The sequence below is a fragment of the Rhamphochromis longiceps genome, linkage group LG11 (assembly GCF_057381845.1).
Source record: "Rhamphochromis longiceps isolate RC_006_pf linkage group LG11, R_longiceps_female_GT1.1, whole genome shotgun sequence".
Taxonomy (NCBI): domain Eukaryota; kingdom Metazoa; phylum Chordata; class Actinopteri; order Cichliformes; family Cichlidae; genus Rhamphochromis; species Rhamphochromis longiceps.
The window spans coordinates 22,841,865-22,853,881 of record NC_140567.1 but is presented as its reverse complement, the minus strand read 5'-3'; the positions used below and the strand labels follow the sequence as shown (position 1 = coordinate 22,853,881).

At 41.8% G+C, this 12,017-nt stretch overlaps 1 protein-coding gene across 1 annotated transcript; it reads right to left on the bottom strand.

The window, feature by feature from the left end:
- Positions 1–3,283: 3,283 nt before the first annotated feature.
- she (Src homology 2 domain containing E) lies at positions 3,284–10,856 on the bottom strand. The gene is made up of 6 exons (XM_085422987.1): positions 9,935–10,856; positions 9,403–9,529; positions 7,840–8,094; positions 7,215–7,599; positions 5,576–5,695; positions 3,284–4,896 (listed from the first exon to the last, which is right to left on the bottom strand). Exons 1-6 carry the CDS (start codon positions 10,379–10,381, stop codon positions 4,704–4,706), a joined length of 1,527 nt encoding a protein of 508 aa, XP_085279113.1. The 5' UTR covers positions 10,382–10,856; the 3' UTR covers positions 3,284–4,703.
- Between the last annotated feature and the right edge of the window lie 1,161 nt (positions 10,857–12,017).

The following is a 12,017-nucleotide window of genomic DNA, read 5'->3' as shown; positions in this document are numbered from 1 at the left end:
GAGGCGGTTGCCATAGTGACTCAGAGAAACCAGAAAGCTCCAGGAGGAAGCGACCTGTTTCTCCTTCGTTTTGTCTATTTTCGTCACTGAAGCACACATACACACAGGTGAACACGCGTGCACAAAACACACACTCATGCATAAATGCACACAATAGCAAACTCTTCCACAGTCCTCTGCATGTCTTTCTCTCTCATGCTATCTTTATACACTCTTCCTCCCTCCCTCTGCTGTACAGTTGTCTCCGTCCCCCCCCCACCTATGCTCTGCAGCGAAATGAGCTGACCTGACAGTGCTCCTCCCCTTACTGAGTGCTGTGAGTCTCTCTCTGAATTATTTAAAAGCTGGGACCCCCACGAGTGCTTGTCTTCCCCTAACACCACCTCACGCTCCCTCTCTCTCGCTTCTTTTCTCTGTTCCTTCCTCTCCTGCTGTCATTCCGTCTTCTAGTGGCTGCAGTTACTTCCTGTGCTTCTGTCATGTCTGGGAAACACAAATCAGAACTATGAATCACACAGTGATTACCGGAACAAGACTCAACAAAGTCTAAGAAATTACAGTGGGGAAATGTGACTGCGTTTATAAAAACCTATAGTATTTCTAATTAATATTATTTTTCTTTGCTATAAGTTTATTGTACTCTTACTAAACTGTTGTATCTCACTAAGTGTCTGAGTTTTATAAACCAAAAATCTCCTCCTGCATTTAATTTACTTTCTAAATTTATGTATCAGGTCTTGTCATTGACATAAGCCGGTTCTTGTCATTTTCTTTCACACTGAGAAATTTAACAAGTAGAAATAAATATGGTTAATTCACTCAAAATCTTTTTTTGCTTACAATATTCTGTAGTAAATTAGAGGGTTCATGGTTATAGAAACCACCGGCCAGCTGTGGCCCTTCTGTTTGAGTTTGAATGTTCTCCCTGTGCCTGTGGGTTCTCCCCTGGTACCCTGGCTTCCTCCCACAGTCCGAAGGCATGCTTGTTAGGCTAATTGGTGTGAATGTGAGCATGAATGGTTATCTGCCTCTCTTTGTGTTGGCCGTGTGATGGACTGGCAACCAGTCCAAAGTGTGCCCTGCTTCTTTCCCTGTGACAGCTGAGATGTGTTTGAGCCCCTTGCTACCCCAAACTAGAAAAGTAGGTAAGAGCAATGGGTAGATGATGGATAGATACTATTTGAGTTGATATTTATTTTTTCCGGGAGGATTTGGGAAATGTATTATTATCACTACAAACACAAGATAATTCTGTCATTAGCCACGAGAGGAATTAAATTCTGTATAATTTAGAAATTATGAATAGCACAATACTTAAGAGGATACTAGAGGAGGGGTACCCCTGTGGGCTGTGGGGTTAAGTTACATATATGCAAACTCCACACAGAAATGCTCTGAGGCAACAGTGCTAACCACGGCACCACAATGCTTATGGAAGTGATGAATCATAAATTGGAAATATTTGGTTCAAGTCATCAGTATCTATGGAGGAGGTCAGCAGAGAGGTACAACAGGTACAACTACAGCAATCTGTAATACACGGCGGAGGCTCTGTCATGGTTTGGACCTGCATTTCAGCCAGTGGTGTTGGAGATCTTGTAAAAATGTATGAAATCATGAAGGTAAAAAAGTACCATAAGGTTTTGATCCACTTTGCACTACTATCTAGAAAGCATTTGATGGGCAACAGTGTCATTTTCTAGCATGAGAATGATCCCAAACTTTATATACTCCTAATATACTGTGTTTGCACATGTTTCAATAAATCACTCCACATATTTCCCATTTTTTAGCCAAATATACAGAGGTGTGGCTCAAGACCTTCACTCAGAGAAAATCTTGGGTGTCCAGAATAAAGACTGCACTGTAAAATAATCACATACCTGTTTATTTTGCACATTTAATTTCCACCACTGCTAAAGAAGACATCTTATATGCAAACAGCAAAGATCTTAAACTGAGCAGTGCACGATAAAACATGCCTATTATCACAGATGCACATATGCTTTTCACTGGGTACCAATGATATTAAAGGCCAACAAAAGGCAAACAAGCATCTAAGATGTTAAGCTGGATGAATACCAGAAACAACTTTCCCCAAAACAGACTCCCCAGAATCCTGCATCCAGCACCCCAGGCCTCTTGTATATTTTGACCCGCTCTGTGATTTAATTAAGAGGACATACAGGACTAACCACGACAGATCACATGGATGGCAGGAAGGGCAAAATAGTTAGGGCTGTCTGTTGTGTAACATTGCCATTTGTGACACACTGGGTAGCAGGATAGCCAAGATTAGGGACAGCCCTTGAACCGGAATGTCTAGGTTAAATAAAGCCTGTGCAAAACTGAGCATCTGAGTTGCTGAAGTATCAGCGAGTGCTAGATGTTTTGTTTTAGACCAGACCACAGACTTTGGCCAGTTAAGGAGGCGTCACACAATCAATAAATTTTATTTATGAGCTAGCAGTAAATGGAGTTAATTAGTTTTTAACTTCTGCGACGTTACATGTTGCAGCTTTCCATTCACAAACCAGGCAGTCTGTTCTGTGGGGGACCTTTGATGCTACTATGGCTACAATTATTCATAGCTTTCTTATATATATTGCAGCCTGTCTCTCCTCCCTCTTCCTCTCTCCTCCCTCTCATCATTCCCTGTAGGGACAGCACTACCTCACTCTAACTAATCACCATGGCAACATGGTAATCCCTGAACAGAAAAATGTCTCTCTCACACACAGACGCAAATACGCACACACAGTGACAGAGCGGAACTGTGTGTACACATGGGTGCACACGCTCATGCTTGCACATGCAGTCATGCACACACATTCTGTAAGAGATGCTCATACAACTCAGCACACTGGTGTTTGCTGGTAAGACATATCTTAGCACAAACACACGCTTCCATGCGTCACTGCGAGGGTAAAGCTTTTTCCTGTTTTGTGAGTAGCTTCGCGTGTGTTGGCAAGGATTTAAATATGGCACCTTTGGGGTTGTGTGAGTAAATGCTATTTATGTGTGCACTAGTTACATATGCATTCTGGGTGTATGTGTGCTCATGTTTGTCAGTAATTTGTTTATGACAAATATGTGCATGCATGCATGCGTGTGTGTGTTGTTTTGATTTCAAACTCAGGTCAATGGGTTTTCTAGCTACAGAAGAACAGCCAGCAGATTTACTCTGGTTAGCTTCTCATCTCTGTCATATTGCCTTTTTCCTTGAACCCCCCCTCCTTTGACTTTTTGCTCCTGGCAATCTCTGTGTCTATGAATAACACTGTTTTTCTTCACTCAAAATGAATTGTACTTTATTTACCGAATAAATGTTTTACAGCATTAATATACAGATCACAACATTGCAACAGGGATGAAAAAAAAACAGTGGATAGCCAACAATCGCTCCATACATGTAGTGTTTATGCACAGGTGCAGATCATTCACAGCAAAGGAAGACAGATTTTAAGTCATAAAGGCTTCATACAGTATTTAATTGATTGTGAAGGAAGGTAAATAAAGGCTGATATTCACATATTTGCAGTAGAGAACACTTATACATACTAAAACCATTTTTGCTGACAGGGCACTTTAATGTGATAAGACTCCTCTCGCTACACCAGGTCTAATCATCCAATCAATAAAGCTCTTTCTCTTGACATTAGGAGTGGTCGGCAAATGTGCCCAGTTTTAAGAATAGATCAATAGGCTGATTGACATGTCAGATGGATGAGTGAATGTATTCCAATTGGGTGTATCGACCACACTGAGAGACTAACAAGAGTCGGCCATTTTATTAGGCACACCCGTCCAACTGCTTGTTAATGTATCTAATCATCCAATTGCGTAGCACCGGCCAAATGCATTTAGGCTTGTACACATAGTCAACACAAGCTGCTGAAGTTCAAACTGAGCATCAGAATCGGAGAAATAGGTGACTTAAGAAGGTGACTTTGGTTGTGGCTCAAATATTGGTGCTTGATGGGCTGGTCCTAGTGTTCCTGTCAGCTAACAACAGGAACCTGAAGCTACAGTTTGCAGAGGCTCACCACAACTGGACAACAGGTTGAATAATGTTGCCTGGTCTGATTAGTTTCAATTTCTGATGGTAGTGTCAGAAAATAGCAAAACAGTGGGATAAAGAATGCATCTATCCTGCCTTATATCAACAGTTGAGGCTGGTGGTGTTGGTGTAATGGTATTTAAGGGCACGCTTTGGCCCACGTAGTACTAACTGAGCATTGTTCAAATCACTAGAAATGACAACTCTGTTGCAACTCTGTACTGCAATCAAGTCAGTATGGACCAAAATCTCTGAGGAATGTTACAGGCACCTTGTTGAATCTATGCCATGAAGAATTAAGGCTGATTTGAAGGCAAAGGGGAGTCCACCTGAAATTTCATTTATAGATACACATATCATTTCAGGTGGTGATTTCAGGAATCAAAGCCTTGTTGGTTTAAATGGTAAAATATTCAGGTCTTTACTTGTAGTGTCTGATTTCGACCACTAGGTAGCGCATGTTGGTGATAAAAACTATAAACTATAAGGGCGGAAAAGAGAATCCAAAGCCATGTCTTTGAGTGTGTGTGTGCACATATATCAACATATTTATGTACGTGCCTGTGCAGAGTTGTGTCTAAATGTCTGCGCATGTGTGCGAGTATGTGTGTTTGTGTCTGAGTGTGTCTTTCTTTGTGTATCTTCAGTGTGGCCTGGGCACAGGATGCTGCAGGGTCATGTGCTCTGCTCCAGTGAAAGGCAGTCTGTGTGTGCAGTAGTGGTAGACCAGCTCAGGGATATTGGAGAAAACGCAGCTGCTTTGATCCAGCGTGTAGCACAAGCCCTTACTGCTCTTAGTCTGGGCCACAATGATGTGCACGCAGCTTTGGCTGGTCCTAGTGGAACGAGACAGAGAGAAAGATGCATTTTAAAATGTGTATTTATCATCAGTTTTCTCCGAAGAGACAGTCCTGCACACAGATGACACAACCGGAGGAGATGGAAAAAAATGGAAATATTATCTCTCTCCAAACGAGGCTGTGCATTCTCTGAGTTCAGTGGATGTTTAAATGGGGTTAATGATGTGGACTCTCAAATGAATGAGCAGCGTACAACAAATGTGCACTGAGGCACATGAGCACACGCACGCACACACTCCCACACACAATGGCACCACAGGATTTCAGTCTTTATCCTGGAGAACCTGTTCCTGGCACGCTTGTTGGAAGCGTCTACTCTACAAATGACACACATTCTCATGCATTAACACCTTAGAGGTTTCCACTACAATGGCAGCTATTGTAGCTCCTCAGCAGCGCCTCAAAAAAAAAGCTAAAATCTGGCTTAACCGGACCTGGGTAAAATGTCAGTGAGAAACAACGCCTAAATGTATTTAATGGCAAATGAGAGCATACAATTTTAAGCTGTAAAATACATGTGACAGCAGAGGATAAATGTGCTGTGTCAATTTTTACAATTTTTTGCGTACAATCAAAGGAAGGAAATCAGAAAGACGGATTTGATTATGAAATCTATGCGCATTCATGACAATGCTGTATGACAGCGTGCACTCACTTCAGAGCAATAGAGTATTTGCTGGTTCCTGATTCGCTGTCTCTCACCAAGAAGCTGGCTTCCCTGCAGCGCTGCAGCTGAGCCTCAGCCTGCTGCCGACTCACACTGCCATGGTACCAGCTTGGCATTGAGGCGATGGAGGAGGGAGATAGCGGGGATCAGGGTGCGGAGAGAAACACAACAGATCAGTGACATATAGCACTGTGACATATGGAGTTAAGAGAGATGCCAAGTTCATGATATCACTGAAAGAGGAAAAAAGAGACAGATTGACAGGAGGAAAAAAAACTCGCTGACAATAAATTACAGTCAGTGCAAATTAGACTGACAGGTATGTACTGCAGAAGGAATGAGTCAACAAAGTCAAAGGTAAACTGGAGACGCCAAGGTAAATAAAATGAACGTGTATGGGACTCTGTAGGGTGTCCAGAAAGGCCTATTAGGACACAAGGTGGTGTTGACAGTGGCCACGGGCAGGAACCATACATAAACAGGATGCCAGGAGCCAAAACACACTGACATTCAACCACAACATGAGAAGAACAAATGCTAAGTCCCATCAAAAAAGAAACGCCATGCTTTAATATTACGGGGAAGGAAAGTTTAGAGTTACAGTGAGACTTCTCTGTCTCACCTTAAGGTTGCACCTCTCATCCAACATTTATGCTCAGCGTCTCATCGGGAGGTTTGTTGCTGACTTACCCGTCTGGTATCAAAAGCTTAGTTTCACTAAGAATTATCTGCACTTCCATGTGTAATATATTATGTATCCCTGTATTTATACTGTACTGTATCTGGCTTTGCGGCTCTTCATGATGGAAATTTCCTTGTTTTCTTTTAACCTTTACAAAGTCAAACTGATTTTCAGGCAAACAGTTGGGTAGATGGAGGTGGGAAGGGAGGGCTCTTCTAAAAATTGTAGGCTTATCATAAATAAATTTAAAAATGCAGCGTGGAGCTACAGAGCAAGCAAATATGAGGTGCACTTTACCCTGATGATGCTTTGGGAAATGTGATTAATTTAAATTAAGACCTACAATGCACAGATCTGAGATAAAGGTGAGCAGATTTCTTAACCTGTCGTCTCATTTGTTTAATCCCTTTCAACCACTAAATCTGTTCAGGGATGTTGTAGTGGGTGCTAAATTTGATTTCAGCATGCAGAGGTGAGAGGTAGGTCACAGGTCTTTTAAAGAAATGATACATAAAAAGAAAAGACTCTTCCCTGGGGAATATTTTAGGCTTAACAGGTTGGATTTAAACCCTGAACATATTCACATAACACCATGCTAGCTGACAAATAAGTTATCTATATCACTGTATATGTATATTTTACAGGGAATTTCCTTCTGGAGATGAAGGTCTAATAAATTTTATACAGTTATGTAATCTTTTTAAAGTACTGCAGATTTGTTTATTTGACTTTTTATTCAATGTAATTCTTTTTAGTATATTTTGTGTTTCGAAAACCTGTCTTAAATGTCTCTGTTAATGCACGTACTATTTTTGAACATGACAACACCGCCATGTAATAAATCTGGTGGCTTGCGGTCATCGTATTTGTCATTTGTTACTCAAAACTTTACTTGTTTCAGTCCTTACTTATGGACACAAATATGCCTTTTCCCCCCTTCCTTACCTCTGCTTCTCCAGGGGCACGCTGGGGTCCATTTTGTTCGCCTCCCCATCCAGTGGGGGAATGGGAGAGGTAGGAGATGGAGGGGAAAGTTTGGTAGGGCTGGACGAGGGTGAGAGCTTGAGGGTGGGAAAGGAGGAAGATGGCTGTGTAAGAGGGGCGAGTTTAAGAATAGGAGAAGATGGAAAGGAAGAGGAGGAGGAAGATGAAAGAGAAGAGGAGACAAGTGTTTTATGGCTCCAGTTCCTCTGCCTCAGGGTCTGCTGCTGCTGCTGCTGCTGCTGCTGCTGCTGCTGTTGCTGTTGCTGTTGCTGCTGCTGCTGCTGCTGGCGACCAGGGGTCGAATTGTTCTCTTTACTGAGAGAACAATCCACCGCTTCAAACTGAGCTAAAAGAAGCAGGAGAGACAATATCAACCTTTCATAAAAAGTTCTATCAAAGCATGCCAGTGATACCAAAGTAAACATATCTCTGGAAATTAATTCAGAAGGATTGTTTTGTTTCCTCAATAAAGTAAACACAAAATTGCTGTTATGTGTGTGCTGTACAAACAAAATCCACGTTATTCCTCCACACCCTAAACACTAAACCTCCACCCTTCCCGTGATCCCTCCCTCCTTTTCTCTACCTGACAGTGCTCTAACAATGTCCTCCTTTCTCCACTCCCACGGCAGCTCGTACTCTCCAGCTGGACGGACATCAGACTCCGGTCGTGTGACAGGGATCCACACGCCCTCACTGTCGCCTTCCAGTCCTCCTTCGTAGGGTATGTCATAGATGTTTGGGGGTGCAGGCATTCCCTCTTCTGCCTTCCCCTCGCTCTGGCCTCGATCCAACAGGACACACACTTTCAGGAGGTCTTTGGAGCCCCGTCTACGAACCTCTGCAGCAGAATGGATATGTGATTAGCTAACTGTATATAAGATTTGATCAGCTAAAGGCACAGAAAAACAACTAAATTACAGTAGAAAAAAAATTACAAATGTACTTTTACTGAAATAATTTACGTGCCATTTCAAACATAACCACTATAGTCCAAATCAGATATTTTGGACAAAATAAACAACAAAACTGAAGTTTAGAAATATCCTTAGTTTATTACCAGCTTTCACTCAAGTGCACAAATTAGGAGTTTACATCACACAGTCTATAAAGCAACATTGTGCCGATTACATATATAGACTCCACTGTTGTGTCCTTCATTTGCTCGTTTCTTTTAAATAAATCAAGTATTGTTTGAATATTGTCTTTTTTTAACATTTTCGGGGAATTTTAATTGTTATGTTCCTTTTTCTTTTTTTCATTTGGTGCCCGGCAGGTAGCCTGTGTGTCTACACTATTGTGTGACCAAACAATGGATTTACAGGAAGAAAAGGTCAACACAGCCGTTGATTGGCTGACTAACCGGACCGCTTCCTGACTGTTGGGAAGTGATTGGGTGAGACCGGGGGGGAAACCTGTAGGTTTTTAGGGAGGGGTGAGAGGGGGGCTTTCGATTCTTGTCACATGCAGGGGACCATAGAGTAGCTGGTGTCTGTCTCTGTGTGTTTGTGTATGTGTGGAAGGGGAGGCAGGAGGGCATTAGGGCCAATGTCCTATCGAGAGAATGGGGCAAAGGAAACAGAGGCAGGAGACAGGAAGCTGGAAGAGGAAGCTGCACCCATTGTCCCTGCACAACACTGTTACTATAGCCACCGCCAGCGGGGAGGGAAGTCAGTAGAGAGACTGAGGCTCTCAGTCCCTTTAAAATGATAAGTTAACAAGAATGTGATGTGGTCTAAGTGCTGAGAAACTTAAATAAGATGTATAATTAGTGTTCCTTTATGTGCTCAGAATACATTTGGCTTATCAAGCATGATATACAAAGTGAGGCAAAATGTTAAAAAAGTGGAATTAAGTTCTCAGAAAAACAAAAGATGGTCAAATAAAAGAAAAAAATACAAGGTGAAGGTGTAGGAACGGACATTGCTAGTGTTATTGTTGTGTTTCTGTAAGCGACTCTGCCATTCTGTTTAAAGATGTGCTGTAGGCCTAAGTTCACGACTGAATTCTTCTGCGAAATTCACAAAAATATGTCGTTCACATTTGCTCAACTGCTGAGAAAACAGTCCAAATCTCTGGAAAGCCAAGAAGCACCTTCATAATAAAAATTTGGCTGCTGAGATACGAGATCATGTGACCCTGACCTCACCTGTGATGATGACCTGGGCGTCATAAGGCTCCATGTACCCATCATTCACTCCTGCTCTCTCGGCTTCTCTCTGCTCCTTGGTTTTCTCCGCATCAAAAGGATCTGCATAGTCCTCCAGGATAATCAGCTGTTGAAAAGGGAAAAGCACAATGCCGGCCTGCTACCTATTCAAAAGTCACAGAGACAACAAGCAGTGTGTGTGTGTGTGCGTGTGTGTATGTGTGTGGTGTCCATGACTGAGTGACAAGTAATGGAGGGACAAGCGGAAATACTTGTGCAAGGAGGTCAGCGCATTGTGTTTGCCTGTGTGATCTGAAACAATGAAGTGAAACTGTATTGTATTCTTTTGACAACGATGGAAACTGAATACAGTGTTATGATCTGAGACATGGACGGAAAACACAAAGGAAAGCACTGACCTTAAGCCCTGTACTATAATGATGTTTTCATTAACTAATTCATAAATAAATAGCTGCTGAAATATGAAGACATGTTATATGTGCATGTTATATAATTTCTATAAGTTACTCACCGTTGTTTTAATGTCAGATCGTCCTTTCTCGTTCTCGGGTAGCTTCTGTTGACACATCCCATTGAGTTTGGGGGTCTTTTCTTGTTTGTCCACTTTGATCATCCTGCTGATGTACGCTTGAGCCACACTAGAGGTCCTGACCTGGCGGTTCTCATCCGATGACCCGGTGTCGCTCTTGGCGTTCTTGCGACCTTTTCCAGCCGTGAGACTGTCCCAGACTGTTCCACCAGAACCAGCATTGTTACGACCCAGTTCTGTAGCCGAATTCTTTCTATTTCTCCCTGCCAACAAACCCCCCACTCCCCCATCTCTGCGCTGATTTCCTTTCAAACTGTCTCGTGAAAATGAAGGTTTGGGTCGAGTTTGTGGACCAGATTCGGAGGCTGAGCGCACTCTTTCATTTCCGTTCTTCAGGTTGATGGGGAAATCTCTGAACCATTTTGCCATGGTTGTTAAGTTGATGACACTTCTTACTGATTTTAAACCTTACTAAAAGTTACTGGATTTTTCCCCACCTCCTTGCATTAGCCTCCCCCTAAAAGTTACTTTTAGCCGTTCTCAACAGCTCCAACTTTACGCACACTCACTTTGTTCACACTTCGACTGAAGTAACTTTGGTATGCAAGGGTATCTGACTAATCACTTTAAGCAGAGCCCACTTTATGATTCTATGCTGATTCCTAGCTCCTGCGACTCTCTCACAACTTCTGGTGCGTCTTGGAGATCATTAGCCAGCTGCTCTGTGTTGCTGTCACCCTGCACCTGCAGTAACAACTATCCCTGCAATTTGAAAAGTAACTTTTGCAGAGCATAAACTCGAAAGAATTGGAAGTTTTTCTTTGAACCCAGTAAAGATCCCATTCCCGGAGCGTGAGATGGTGCGTCCAGTCTGTCGACCAGGCGAAGTGATGAGAGGAGTGAAAGGAGAGGAAAGTTGGAGTGAGCAGACTGGGGGATGTCGCTGGTTTCTGGGGAGGAGCTGCGCGCACAGGGCGGAGTGGCAGTTTTACTCAACAAGGAAGATTGTAAATCTCATGAAAACTTTTTATTTCCAGAACCCAACCTCTAAAACCTTTTTATTATTATTATTATTCTTTAGTAACTGTGTTCAACTCAGCTCTACACACATAACATTGCAACAGAAAAAGATAACAAAGGACATAAAAGTTATATTTATTTATATGTTTTTTACACTCAGGGATGTTCCCATGATTTCTTAAATGGAAAGTTACACGGGTAACCTATTACAATGTCAAAAATTGTGCTTAAAATGGAAAAGAAAAGTGAAGTTTAAATATGTCTGTAGGTTCTCAGTTATCCAGGTCATAGTAGACTGGACTTCATTAGGTTCATGAAGATGTTTCCCCTCTCGTGCACGAGGCTTCTTCAGTTCTGCCCTTTCGATGAGAGGCGAAACATGCTCATAAATCTAAAGAAGTCTTGTTGCCTTCTTTTCAAGCTCTCAATTTTCAATTTAATTTTGTTATATAGTGTCAATTCTCAACAATAATTAACTCAATGTGATTTATATTTATATAAAGACTCAACAGTATTAGTAAGAAAAATCCCAAGAATCACATGACCCCTTATGAGCAAGCACTTGGTGACAGTGGGAAGGAAAAAAAATCACAATTTTGGTTGGAAGACACCAACCGATGCCATCTACAATCTTGTTGCTATGATAGCAAAGTGCTACAGCCCAGTGTAAGTTGAAAAAATATTTTAACAAACATTTAAGAAAAAGTGTTTAACAAAATTTCGTGGGCTACACACTGAACTTACAGGATAGAAACAAATCAAAATGTGTCAGTCCTTTGCACTAATATCAATCTGATACAAATACCAGCGTTGGTATCGATACTATTAATACTAACTTAGTATAAAAAGAAAGAAAGAAACTATGAATTATAATTTTTTTCAAATAGCAACTTAAACCTAAGCGACCATCTTCTGAACAGACATAGTCTAAATATATAGGTGTGTTTTTCACACACGCTATCTAGCAAACTGCCACCCTTGAGAACCAGCTGGTGTACGGCTGCGCCATCTACTGGTCAAGAGGAGAAATAAACGTTTTGAGGCA

Coding starts and splice junctions, on each gene's coding strand:
- she (XM_085422987.1), bottom strand. CDS start 10,381: ATGGCAAAATGGTTCAGAGATTTCCCCATCAACCTGAAGAACGGAAAT. Junction 9,530..9,934: donor GATCTGACATTAAAACAACG/GTGAGTAACTTA, acceptor CCTTTTCAACAG/CTGATTATCCTGGAGGACTA. Junction 7,600..7,839: donor CATTGTTAGAGCACTGTCAG/GTAGAGAAAAGG, acceptor TGCTTCTTTTAG/CTCAGTTTGAAGCGGTGGAT.